Here is a 14,659-nt window from a genome sequence, read left to right as displayed (position 1 = left end):
CTAAATATGATCGCTACGAAAAGCCGCCTTTGACCAGGGGCCTCTTTTTAAGGTGGCGAACTTTGAAGACTTCTTTTATTAATTCTAATTTGTATCGCTAGTTGTTTTTTATGAGTTTTTTTCGCGTTTACTGAGCGCTGACAGTTGGGAGAAGGTTGCCGCAATTTGATAAGGGTCTTTCTTCTCCCAGCTGGGAGACACGACAGCGTTTTATCATTATTTACAATTTTTCTTATACAATTTTCTCTTATGGGTAAACACAGCTAAAATTTATACATATTAACAATACGATTTGGAAGTTTTACTCAATTATATATTAGTTAGTACATTATTTAATTTTAATTCGCTGCCTTGATGGCTCTGAGGGAAGCTTCGACTCGGGCCGCTATATACTACTACTACTAGGTCGCGGAGCTCTTAGATCGCTTCGTGTAGTAACTAGTTTTAAGGGCTCCAAAGAGGGGACTTCAGCTTGGACTGTCATTCGTTTACAATATCCGTTTAGCAGTCTGACACAAAGGCGCTCGAATGGGCTGAACCGCGGTTTAGTCGGTATATATTGCCAGATTGAAACCTGAAAGTGGCGGAAGATATTCCACCAACGCTTCTATTTAATATGATCGGAGGTTGATGACCCAACGATACACGATCCGACCTCTCTTCTGAAGAGACCGGTTGGTTATCGAATGGCAACGATGAGTGTCCAGTGTACAAAGGTTGTTTTATTGTCATTTCGATGTCAGAAAAAACGTACGAGTCTATCTCAAGACGGTGCAGTATTTGAATGTCTCATAAATTGTTGCAAGATTGTATTATAGGTTGCGGCACCTTATATCCGTGAATTTGTGTGTTGAGCGGCTAAGTAATGAATCGATATCCGCTGTGGGCGCTCGTACGAAGTTGATCGCGATTTCAATATGCGCATCTAAATTGAGTTTTTCATCCTAAATAACAGGTTTCGAGTCACTAAATATCCGTTAGTGCCATCGTAGCTGGTAGGAGCGGGATATGCAGTCCAAGGTTCAATTTAAACTAGCTCAGATCTTTCCACATGAAACGTAACGTCGCAAATTAACTGACAAGCACTATAGAAATTCTGATATAATTATAAAAAAAGCGGATATACATGCATTGGACTGAATTCGATTAGGCGCCCAAAGTAAATTTGATCGCTTATTACGAAAACCAATACGTTATACTCATCAGTAGGAATCAAAAATTAACTTTCAAAATGTGTAAGAGTACGAATTCATGGAAATTATCTAATAAGGAAATTAACACTGACTATGGAACAGTTTTATAAATAATAAATAACGTAATGATGATATAGTAAATGCGTTTTTAAAGTATAGTACATATTAAAATTAAATGTTTATTTTTGTCCTTGCAGACTAAGACCAGAAGATACTGGCCATTATACCAACAAAAAAAAATGTAACATATTCCAGAGCGATTCATAATTCATTTTATACAAAGTGATTGGTAACAGATGTAAAAGCTTCAAAGCTTTTTGCTGACAAATGATCTATAAATGCACCCATTACACCTCTAACGAATCACTGTAATCAGGGAATCCAATGCTACGAAGTAAAACATTCCATGACTCCTCTTTTTCAATATAAAGTCTTTAAGTAGAGATATCACCGGTCATTTTAGAAACAAACACACACACACACACGCGCACACGCACAAACGAACGCACGCATGCACGCACGCACACACGCACGCACGTACACACACACACATATATAAATGTGTATACGGATTAAAAATAAAAAAACGTTTGTTTTATTACACTTATCTTCTAATGTAAATATCACAAAAATATGTTTCTTTTAACAATTAGGCCTTACTGTATATACCTATCACTTGGTTAACGGCGAGAGTATTACAAATTCCAAAATAATTAATTTCTCTAAAAATTACTCAATTTTAAATCAAAAATATCATTGGTTGTTAAAATAGATATGAAGTATTATATAGATAATAAACCGCAAGTAAAAAATAAAAATTTCTTTCAGTTTTTGAAACCAGCCTTTATATTCTTAATAAATAAACTCAAAATCCTATCTACCTAACTTTCTAACCAGATTATTGCTAATATAAATATATTTTGTAAAGTGAAATTTCAACTCTTCACCGACCGTAGTCACTTCTGCGACGTCATCAGACGGAGGTTCTGAAATAAGTTATACAGGTGATTAATAGCATTAAAATGGTGAATGCCTGACTCATTGGAGATCAATTATTACACACTCTATATAAAAGTTGGAGAAATAACAGAAACTGAATTTACACACTTGTAAGAAGAATCGTATTCACATTCGGATTTTATGTTAAAATTAAATTAATTGTTTACTACATGTCTCTGTAGACTTTGTATCACCAGAATGAGAATAAATTGCTCTACTAATTGTATGGAAGACTTTAAAAGTGACAAAAAACCCGTCTGAGTTTTTTTGTGAACTCTAAGGGGAGATCCCTCTCTATGTTTTAAGAACTCACCTATGTATTGCCAAACAGAAGGCGGAAAAACTGGTGTCTGTGAGAATACATATACTAATTTCGCATCCCTTTTTGAACTAGACTCTTTCGTATCATCTTTTTTATTAACTTCCATACGGTACCAAAACGCCGCCTTTCTGAAAGATAGTATATATTTGGTAATTATTTTTCACTAAAATTTAATTTGTCTAAAATTTTTCAGTTTTTAACGTTTCTTTTGTTTCTTTTCAGCTGTTAGACGCTCACTGTAAGACTTAAACCTCCCCCAAAGACCGCCTCTATGACCGGTCATGCACAGCTCGCATCCAGTGACTTTCCGTGATCTTAACTATGCTGTCTGTATACCTAATAGAACCAAAACTTGCCGCGTCTACCTGCACTTGGTTGCCACTCAAAAACCATTTGGCCCCTCAGGCCATCAGTTTCAGGTACTAATTTCAGGTAGGAATTCTTCGAGCTACGTCGGTAACCTTTGTTCTACAGATCTCGCCATATTTGATTCTATTTCGCAGCGAACTGCAAGCATATCTCTCTCCATTGCTCTTTGGATGATCATGTGCCTTCTTATATGGCCCACCGTGGGCGAACACGACTTGATTCCGTAAGTCATTAGCATTTTATGCATGTATTTTGAACGAGATGTTTCGGAACTTCCCGAGCACAGCCTATCCGAGTTGGATTCGACGAGTGGACTTTTTTTCAAAGGTATACCTTCTGAGCTGGATGCTCACCGCCACTTCATAAGAACAATTCTCATATGTGATTCAATCTTGCAGCGAAACCACCGTCCATAGGTCACACATATGGAGACGAACATCAAATATACATAAAGACAATTTATTTCATAAAATATTTTTATACTTTCTGAACATTAAATGCATCGATACTTGAAGCCATTTTTTATGTATCTAATAGTAAAAATATTTTATTATTTTGGTTCAATAAATATTATCACTCACTTCAAATGATCCTGTACAATATTATTAGTGATTGGAATACAAATCTTCTGTACTGGGTCACACATGAGCTGACCCACAGTCTTGACCGGTGACTTATCTGACACATATATTTCTAGAAGCTTTGATGCTACTGGTTTTAGTTGCGCTGGAATTAAAAAAAAATATTTTTATTATTACACAAGCACTTGAAACACTTAAAGGAATTATGTATACATAAAATGGATGATGTATATAAATATTTAAGATAATCGGTTCATGTTCCCATAAATATAAAAAATCATAGAGAATTAAATACTTTAATTATTGTTCAGTGTGTGCCTCCATATTATAATTTATTAAGAATACAATTATTACTAATATAATTACTGTTATGTGGTATTTTAAATTTTATTTATTAACACTTTCTTGGACACCATAGAGAATAAATAGTGGAAAAAAAGAAACTATTCATATGATACAAGAGGCGGTCTTGTCGCTCGAGGCGATCTCTACCACACAACCTTTGGATGGAGATGAGAGAGTAGTAGACAAAGGTACATAAAGATCACATTCTTATTACATTAACAGACATGATGGACACAATATGACTAATACATTTCTTAAACTGACCTATGTTAATCTTTCCATATATTTATAAAATGTATGAGAATGTGAAAATAAACTAAAGTATATATAACACAATATCGTAAAACATAGCTATAACATTGTAAAACAGAGCATACCAAAATCTGTTCTCAAGCACGTTTCCGCATGATATAAATGCTCCAAACAGACATGTACTTGAGCAAACTTCATCAGTAGGTTCTTCCATGGGCTTATGTCTATTTCATCTGCAATTAATGGTACCTGAGAAGACATATATTAAACTTGTTTATTTAGAACTAATCAATGCTAGTAGCTAGAAGTCAGAGGGAAAGAGAAAGAAGCATCCTCTAAAACAGACTAATGTGTCCCGCTGTTTTTTTATGGTTCCCATCATAGGAGGCCTCTTGTTCTCCATTATCTCGTTGAGAGACAGGGAACTTACAATTTTTAATTAATAACTTCAGGTTCTTTTTTATTTATTTACTTGTCTTTTAGTCTTCCCAAGATCATTCATTCGGTATTGTAACATACTTCATATAAACTTACATACTCATGTTTTGTTTCCTCCTTTTCATCACCTTTATTCTTCACCTCACTTCTCAAATAACTCAGGTACTGAGCTTCTTTTTTATCACAATTATTTAGTGAATAAACTATTTTTACTAAATAAATTTGTAAACCGCAGTGGGTATCACATTTGATTTTATATATTATAAAGTTTTATTTACAGTTTTACTTTCTTTCTTTTTTTCACTCTGATACCGTTTCCTTACCTTTCTCAGATTTTTTGGTACATTTTTTTTGCAGAATGCTTATTTCGCTTTCCCAAACTGGTATCTTTATTTTTATGTTTTATTTTAATCAATGTTAGAAGAATCAGATTTAAAAAAATAGTTTCTTCTTCTTTTCAGACCTTGGACGCCCTTTTCAAGGCTTCGGTCTCTGCCAAAGATTGCCATAATGACAGGTCTTGAACTATTCGCAAAATCCGAGAATTCCCGTGACCTTGGCTAAATCGTCGTTTCACCTAGTAGGGGGCCTACTCCAGCCGCGACTACTGACTCGTGGTCACCATTCGAGAACCTTTCGACCCCTCTATAACTTATTAAAGCAAAGTTACTAACCAAATACCACCAAAATACAGTTACTAAATACTACCAAAATATACTAAATACTACCAAAATGTAGTTACCTCATTGACATCTTTCTTTTCGCTGACAAGCCCATGTTTCTTAAGCGAAACAAAATCATCAACAGTTAGTTCATTCGGATCATCACCATAGAATGATTCAGAGTCCAGCCTTATAGACTGGTCACTAGTTCCTAGACTCTCGAATGGATTAAGTGTGAAGTCACCACCCATGGTCATGTCTTGAATAGTTTGATTTATTTGTTCTATTGACTCGTGCGTTCTGTTGAGATAAGAAATCTAATAAAGAAAGAGAAATTTCCAGAAATCCTATGCTCAGACACAATTTTTCCCATTTAAGGAAAAATATTGATATATGTTTATTGTGTGAACACTACATATGTACAGTTTTCCTTTCCCAATATGCAGACTATAAGTCGATTTAAGAATAATAATTCTAGGTAGTAGCTTTCAGTGCTATTGTAGATCTCTGGGGCATGCCTATGTCCAAGCAAAGGAATGTCTTCAGCTAAAATAATGATGAAAATTTCAAAAAAACATTTAGTGAATAAATTTAAAGATAACAAATTCTAATCAAAGAATTATTTAAGAAATATTTATCAAAAGAAATCTATTTTCGGAGTCTCTAACGTGCAAGCTGATGTTGACTCGCACTTACGCAAAACACTTTTCAAAAGTGATTTTCTAAGCTAACACTAAAATCATATCCTTCTTGAACATCTTAACGGAATCGGATCCATGACGAGATATTTCCATGCTATAGGATCCTTGTTTTCCTTGGGGTAAATTAATTGTAAGTATAGTCATTGAGGAGACTTGATTAGACTAGCGGGTAGGTAATCGTTCACGTGATGTTTTACTTCTACTTTCAATAGATAAGATTCATTGGTACATTACTCTTACTCAACATATCTCTGGAATGATAAGGCTTAGAGACTTTAAATTTGGTAGGAATATTTCTTTCACCTAGAGGTTAGTTTAGACCATCCTTATGGGAGGTCGAGAGGGCCGTTCTTTAAGTTGGAGATACCGATGGAGGCAGCAAGCTATTTCTAAAATTACGTACCTAGCGTCTGTATTCCATATGCCATTTATATAAAAGGAATGTTCAAGGAGCGTCATAACTCGAGTGTATTCCCACATGGTCTTTTCCATGCCCACTTGTGCAACAAGAGATAAAGCTTGCGGTGGGCTTGACTGTAGATTTTTCAACACTTTTGATGCCTGAGAGTGACCCCTGGATAATTTTAGCACCAGCTTTGATAAATACGATTTATTATTTACATCAATCTAAAAAAAAAACACAAGTAATGATTTTGTTGAAGCTTTGATTATATTAGTACTCCAGGGAATGATATTCACTTACAAAAGGTCTTATCTTTCCAGATGACACAAATTTGAGAGTGTGTAACAATAATGTGATTAATTCTTCTGCAGTTTCACAATCTGTAATGTAAGAAATATTGTTCGTTTTAATAGAAAATAACAATTGACATTTTTTTTTTTGCCACAAATTTTTCTGTTTTAGCTTTTAACAGTTATAATTATTGTAGTTGTTAAACCAATGCGCAAATGCGGTGTCTAGATGTCTTAGATTAGGCGCCTACTGCACATTCAAAATCGCGGAATCTGCAAATGCCATTTAGGCAGCAGCAAGGGTCTGGTCGAAAATAATGTGCTACCGAAACCGTTGTAACCAGCCTCGTGCAACTGATGGCCCTTGGGTTCGAAAGGTTCTCGCGACCAAGACCCGGTAGATGCAACTTGGGCTGGCTCCTACTAGGTAGACCGACGACATAGTTAAGGTCGCAGGAAGTCGTTAAATGCAGGAAGCACAAGTCTGGTCATCATGGCTATCTTCAATGGAGGCCTTATAGGCCTGAATATAGCCTAAAAATAAAAAGGAGAAGACTTCATTTTCACATCTCATTCTTCTTATGATATTGCCTAAATTGTTCAACAGTTTGAGACAATTAAAGAGACCAACTATATGGTGATAGTATTTTTTACCTCGTAATATATCCCAGAGCTTATATGTGAAATCATTGCTGGAACCTTTAGCGCGCATGGCAGAAAGGCACTGTTTCAAGCTATTAGTGTCTTCAGTGATACATATACATCCACCAGCAGGGCATTCTGCAGTATAAGTATATATTTCAGTCAAGTTTAGCAATTCATTGAGACGCTTTTTTACATTTGACTGTTTCATGCCCTGTACCTTGTTTCTGTAAAATAAAATTATAATTTTTATTCCCTTACTTTCGAAATTACATCAGAATCCACAGCCTAAAAAACACTGTACTAAACACAGCCAGTCTCTTGAAGTGAATTATTTATTTATTTGCCTTTTTTACAACTTTTTAAAGGCAGACTTAATGCCTCCAAGCATTCTCTAGCAGGTGACCAAATTGATTAATTGGATATACAAACATATGGTGTTTACGTAAATACTATATTTGTTATAATTACATAAATAGTTACTTTTAAACATATTTAAATAGAAGGATATTTAAGGTGAACAGCCGGCCTTGTTAAGGTGATCAAAAGTCGCTGAATGTCGAACACTCTCATCATTCCTATTGAAAATCTATGGGGGAGGCCTATGTCCAGCTGTGGACATCTTATAACAGAAGCGATGATGATATTTCTAATCTTAGTTTATATTTCCACATTAATTTCATTTTACATTTTGGCTTTTTCAAAATTGTCAAATTATTATTAGCCTTTAAGCTTTCCCTTAACATTATATAGATAAATAAAGTTTTTAATTTTGATTATTTTATTCGTGTCGACGAGAAAATACTTTCGAAATGGCCTGTTCAAAAGTATGTGTCACAAAGTTTTAATATATACCTTATTGTAGCCGATTCTAAGTTAATTGAACCGACACCAGCCGCAGTAATCTCTACCAAGAGTTGATTGATATTGTGCAAGGCAGTAACAGATTGCCATATAGTGTTACACGGACTTGCCAGGTGGCCCACTGTCACTTCTTGAGCCTGTAAACGAAAACATACTGTATAAATTACACCACATTTTATAAGTTGTATTAAAAAAATTAGACAATACCTAGATGGGTCATAAGTTCAGTCAAATGTTTCATCATCATCATTTCATCACTAAAACGTCTACTGCCGAACATAAGCCAACCATGAAGGAGATTTCCAAAAAGACTGTTTGGGACCAGCGTCTTTCGTCTACCTTGACAAGGTTGTTGATCTACCTTGTGGATTCACTGTAAAATAATCGATAGTATGTAGTGTTTTTACATTATGTACTTCTGATAATCAAGCTTATTTAAAATGGCCTCCCTAATTTTGAATACACGCCTTCAGCCTACAGCCAGTCATATATAGATCAGATTCTACTGATGTACAAACAAGATCCATATCAAAACAGGTAGCTACTTTGATAAATGATTTCTGGAGTGACTCAAAATACTGTGGAATCTACAAATGCTACTCAGGCAGCAGCATTGGTATATGCTGTCAAAAATTGTGATTTTCATGAAAGCATTTAACATTTTTTTATCCTTTATGGGTCAAGCATGTGTCTTTTGTCTGGCCTGAGGTTAAGCGTTGATGAGATCTACAATGGTTGCCATAGACACGATGCTAAAACAACTATTCCTTTTTCTGTTTAGAGGAAATTAAAAAGAACTTCTCTATCCTAACTAAAACATTTGTTAAATGAATGGCTGTCCCATACAAAATGCTTGTAATGCTAAAGTTACATGACTACTTACACAACTGTGGGATTAAAGTCATTAAGGTTTCCCACATTCATGAAGCACAAGAGTATGTGTGTGACTGAGAGTATATGTGTATTCAGGTCTAGATAGTGTGAACTTTAATTTAGTAAGTCTAGTAAATTATAAATATGTGTATGTCAGTCTAAATTGATACTGATTGTTTATCTCAAAAGTTGCCTATATTTATGTGAATAGATTGACTAAAAATCATTACGAGAAATGCGAGCGTGGGGCGATACATACAGTGATTGTCTATAGCCATCACTGCCAGTTCAGATGCTTTCATGGGTGGATCCCATTGCAGCAATCAAGTGACTGAGTATGTTATTATAATAGATTTAATATGTAAACTCTTACAACATGGAGTCACAGATATAACCCAGTTAGTATAATCTACACATCCCCACCATTTCTTATGAAATAAATCATATGAGTAAAACAGTGTTAAGACAATATACTTACATAATTAACTTTGCAGCTGATATAAGGAGTGAGCAATGTCTTAGTAGACCATGAGCACAATAACTCTGTTACTCCACCATGAGGTGCATTCAACAGCTCGTCTGTGTTTAAACATCCATATGTAACACCAGAAAGGACATATTTGCAATTAACTGAAACATTTACCTGAAAAAAGTACAAATTTGAATAGTAAAGTAAAATATGTTAACTCACTATCAAACAGTGAATACATAGTTCCATAATTTTACTGACTTTTGTTAAAAATTGTAAATTTATGAAGATAAATTGATTTAACTAAGCAATCATATAATGATATCATGAGTTGAATAGTGGTGAATAGGGTTTTAAATCTTAAATTAAGAAGTGAAGAGAGATAGGTTCATCACATTGTAGGAGGAAGACTGGTGCTAAAGCCCTTCGCCCAAGGGACTTCTTGCTTTTGCGACTAAAGTGTGTTAGTCACATTTGCAATGCTTCCTCGACATTGAAGTCCAACTTAAATTTTCCCAACTATTTTGTTAACTAGATTATTGGCCCTAGTGGCAGTCATTAGTTATATTTGTTACCTGGCATATGTTGTATCGGAATAAGTAATGTAGCAGTTTTAGAGAGAACAAACATGATTTTAAACTAAATCGAAATAGAAGAAAGAGTCTTTTCTTCTATAAATACTGTATTCATATTCAACTTTTAGTTATATAATTACAAATAACTTTGTTATTTTTGGCCCTTCCCAATGTACAGATTCCGCAAATCTGATAAAGATGGCGTTAAATTTATAAATAACAAAACTAGAAGGCCTCCTGGGTTTCACTACATACTACAATTTCAGAGGATTAGAACCAATACATAATTTTTTGAAATGCTATAAATAATGTATAGCATAAGCATTAAATTATTTACTTTAACTTTGTGTGTTATATATTACCGAGTTATTCCTTAAACCCTCTTGAGCAGCAAAATCTTCAACTATTTTTTCTACATCCACTTCTTCCAATGTCATAGCACCTTCATAGCTTACAATGCCTCTTGAGAAAGTTTTTTCATCAGACTGTATAGTTAGCAGCAAGGGTTTATTAACAGATGATGGATTGCATAATATCCACATAGGTATTGCATCTTCTTTTGTCATCTGAGCTAAACTTTTGTTGTAGAAATTTGCGATATCTCTGAAAATAAATTAATTATTATGTACTATAGTGATCAAAAAGGTGAAATTTTAATTTATAGCTCCCGGCCATTAGGTAAGCAGGTAATTAATTTTTTCTAGGTTGTTAGAACTTTAAAACATTTACCAAGCATCTGTTTACCAAAATTTTCTTCAAGTTCTTTAAGAATCTTCAAGTTACACATCTTTTAGACAAATTTTTCAATTTTGTCAGATGCATGTATGCCTCAATTGGTGCCAGCACAATATTTTGGAAAAAAGGCATCAAAACCACAACTCATATTGTTCCACAACCATCATTTTCCTGATTTGCTTCTGTGTGACTTCTGGCTTCAGCAAAATTAAAAGTCAATATGGGAATGCCGTGACATGATTAAGGAACCGAAAACTGAGTCAAAGGTCTTGAAGGCTATACTGGAAATAGACTATTCCACCTGCTTACACGACTGGGAAAACCATTGGCAAAAGTGAGTTTTATCAGAAGAGGATTACTTTGAAGAGATAAATTAATTTGAAAGATAATAAATAAAGAATTTACATTTTATTAAAAAACACACACTATTGAAAGAAATAGTTAAGGGTAGACAAACATTTTAAGTCTTATTGGTGGGTACAAATATGTGTAAAAATAAAAATAATTTGAATAAAAAAATAGAAATTCTTTGGAGCATTTGGACCTTTTAGGACAATATGCATCTCCACTTGGCTCAGTGGGCTAAATTCCATAATAATGCAGCACTGCTCTCATTTTGTGTCGTGACATTATGGGTAATAATGTTTTAGTTATTTCAATATAAGATAATTCTTTTTGATTTAAGAAACTTTTTTATAATCGAAGATTTTTATAATCACCATATTCATTATTATTAGTGATGTGATCAGGGCTAATGTTACTTGTTTAAAATAACACTACTAAAGCTATTTATGATAAACAAATATAATTTTTTCACGCTGTTATTGTTCTCATATTATCATCATATTTTTAATTATCACTAGTACATCATTGTCATTATTTTTGATTATACCTTTCCCAGATGCTTGCTTACCAGTCACTTAATTATGTTGCTTATATGTATAATTAATCAAAGAAGTAAGGAAGAATTTGCTACAACTATGCTCAAATTTAATTCCCTCAAGACCTTATTCCAACAGTGACAAAATGGCAACCTATTTTTATGATTTTTTAAATAATAAACTGTACAATTGAAGCAGAATAAAAACTGCATATTTAAAAGTCTACAGCAAATTTTTCACTCATAAATCAACCCAAAGAAAACTCCACAAAATAAATGTTATGCCATCATGTCACTAATAGTGTCAAAAGTTATTCATAAAATGGGTATGCATGAATATAATTAAATGTATAATTTCTACAGGTGGATCTAAGTTAAAACTTTTCATTGAGAAGTAAATTGAAAATCCTAATTCACAAATATTTTGGTCAATCACATCTAATTTAGTTTACAACCTATCTATAAGTCAGTAATATAAAAAAAATCTGCACCTTGCTTGCTCTATGTCCATAGGAATATGACCAGACTCCTCCTTTCTCCACAATTGTGGTTCATCAGGAAGCAATGTCTCATCTAGGATTGTGTGCAAACTAAGATCAAGCTTTAGAGGGGAGCCAGTTAGCTCAAAGTCATCTGAAAAGAGAAGATAACTACATGAAATATTTTGTCATTTTTATCTTTCACAATGATTTTGTTAAATTTCAATTTGCATTTAACTGCATAATTATCATGCTACTGTGGACTACAATTTAATTTTTTTAATAGTAAAACATTTATTAATGTATACTGGTAACAGGTCCCAATAAAATTCATTTATTTTATTTAGACTATCTGATCTAAAGTTGTGAACATGTATGTATCAATGTCATCAATTATTGTATTAGATCACAAGTTTGTTTATTTTGAAATATGATAGAATGTATAGAGAAGTATACTTTTGTTAATCCGACAGCCCAGTGTAATTTTTTTTTTTTTTGTAAATTACACTGGGTATATTATACATTAAGAGCTAGATAATATTTTTAAATTTATCAGCAGATTACCAGTATTCCTAAGTACAAGTGGATGGACATAATAATATTAATATTTTATTTTGAAACATACCTGATTTGCTGTTATTTTTCCTATCAAAATCGTTGTCATTCGACTGCTTCCCCTAATAATGTTACAAAACAAATAATTATTTATAATAGTTATTCATAAATCAGCTTTTATAAATTTGTTTTACGTTGTCAAGAATGAAACAGTAAACCCTAAGTTTTTTAAAGTATATCTTTTTTTAATTTAAACTTTAATTAAATAAAAAAAAACTTACTTTGGCGTAAACAAATATTGCGTCTTCATTATCGCCTGTATACATTCCAACATAACTAGGGATTGATCGCTTCTCAATAACATACTTAGGGTAATTTTCTGCAACTTGCTGCAATAAACTATTTGATACCATTGTAAATTATTAAAAATATACTATACTGTCTAATAAAGTTTTTAAATTTTTAACCGTTGAATAACTAAATGACGTTTAATAATTTTGACAACTGCAATTCGATGTATTTAATTGCCATAATTCAAAATTTTTGTTATTAATGCAATATTATTCATAATTTCTTAAAAAAAATTCAAATCTTGAAACAAGCGTCATGCATAATTAAATGTTACTTAAATATTAAAAAACTTCAAAATTAAAAAATCTTTAATTCATCGAGATATACAAAATAAAGACTACGATCGGTTCACTATTTCTAATATTCATTTATTTATTCCACTAATTCGTTTATTGTGTTCAATTATAAATATTTAAGACAACTTAGTATTGTATTAAAACATCAATGGTCAATTTTGACATTAAAATTATGTTAGTGCGTTAATATAAACACAAGTATTAACATTACATTTACATTGTTGGCTATTACGCCTAGGAGAGTTTTATAGCCAGTAACATAAGATAATTATTAAATCACGCTTTGTTTTGTGCTACAAAATCTTTGCTATCAGCTAAAAGCTATGCTCGTTTTTTCTCTATGAATTACTGTTATGATTTTTTTTATAAATTGAAAAAATAGTATTTTGTATTTTTTATATATTAACTTGAAACATAAAGTAAAAATTTTATTAAGATTTTACAGAAAGAACAACGAATAATTATTACAAAAGCTATTTATAATTAGTACAAAGAGCCATCTCTTACAAAATTTTAACATTAAGTTTTACAAGTATCATAATGCAATATACAGATGGCTCTAACATGTTTTGTCTTAATTCAAATGTTAAGTATAATCCAGTTAATAATAAGTCCGTAACAATATCAGTACAAACATTTGTTACATTCTGGCTTCTGAACTGTTATTCATACTATTACAGAAACCAGCCTTTCCAATTATATGTTACTTATATGTTAGAGAAAAAAAAGGGATTACATATATTTCTTTAGAGGATATATGAAATTAATATGCTTATGTAAAATCACTATATTTTAAAGTGATAAACGCAAAATATATATTATGCAAAACTTTCTAAAAAAAAAAACTAAGCACTAGATTCAAATGAATAGAGCGTTTTACTTAATCTAGCAGCTACACTGGCCTACATATGTTATTTAACGACGACACATATATAATACACACAGAATAAATATTTTATTGACAGACGTCAGACTTCGAGTAAGGGCTATATGCAACAGAATTACAACTCATGTGTAGCGCGACTGAGAGACTGACTACATGAAATTATTCCTGCTGGTTTAGAAATAGCTATATAATTTTGAAATCCATATCAAATATTTTATTTAATAAAAATAACCTCTTTTTACTCCTAAAACTCTTTATATCTAAACAATATCTATTAATTCTGTGTTCTGAAACTTTGAAAAATTATTAAAAATTAAAACACTATTTATCGTCTGTGATATTATAATCAAACACTGAAATCATAGGCAAAAATTTATTTGTGTATAGATTTTTTCTAATGAAACTAGTTATGTACAGGAAGCGACACGAAGCGAGAAATTTCAACAGCGGTCGAAATTTGTTTGTATTGTCTGTTACAGCTAAGATAACATGTAATGAT

At 32.5% G+C, this 14,659-nt stretch overlaps 1 protein-coding gene across 1 annotated transcript; it reads right to left on the bottom strand.

The window, feature by feature from the left end:
* Positions 1-2,025: 2,025 nt before the first annotated feature.
* On the bottom strand, positions 2,026-13,040 carry Zwilch (zwilch kinetochore protein). The gene is made up of 14 exons (XM_068768574.1): positions 12,909-13,040; positions 12,698-12,749; positions 12,085-12,226; positions 10,341-10,581; positions 9,413-9,577; positions 8,053-8,198; positions 7,210-7,424; positions 6,566-6,645; positions 6,266-6,489; positions 5,242-5,461; positions 4,187-4,310; positions 3,465-3,609; positions 2,506-2,642; positions 2,026-2,179 (listed from the first exon to the last, which is right to left on the bottom strand). The coding sequence occupies exons 1-14, from the start codon at positions 13,038-13,040 to the stop codon at positions 2,067-2,069; spliced, it is 2,136 nt and encodes a 711-aa protein (XP_068624675.1). The 3' UTR covers positions 2,026-2,066.
* Between the last annotated feature and the right edge of the window lie 1,619 nt (positions 13,041-14,659).

Source organism: Battus philenor, unplaced genomic scaffold (assembly GCF_028537555.1).
Source record: "Battus philenor isolate CCGP_79_NKW_IND1 unplaced genomic scaffold, ilBatPhil1.0.hap1 SCAF_10, whole genome shotgun sequence".
In the NCBI taxonomy this organism is placed as follows: domain Eukaryota; kingdom Metazoa; phylum Arthropoda; class Insecta; order Lepidoptera; family Papilionidae; genus Battus; species Battus philenor.
This window is presented reverse-complemented; position numbering and strand designations above follow the sequence as displayed.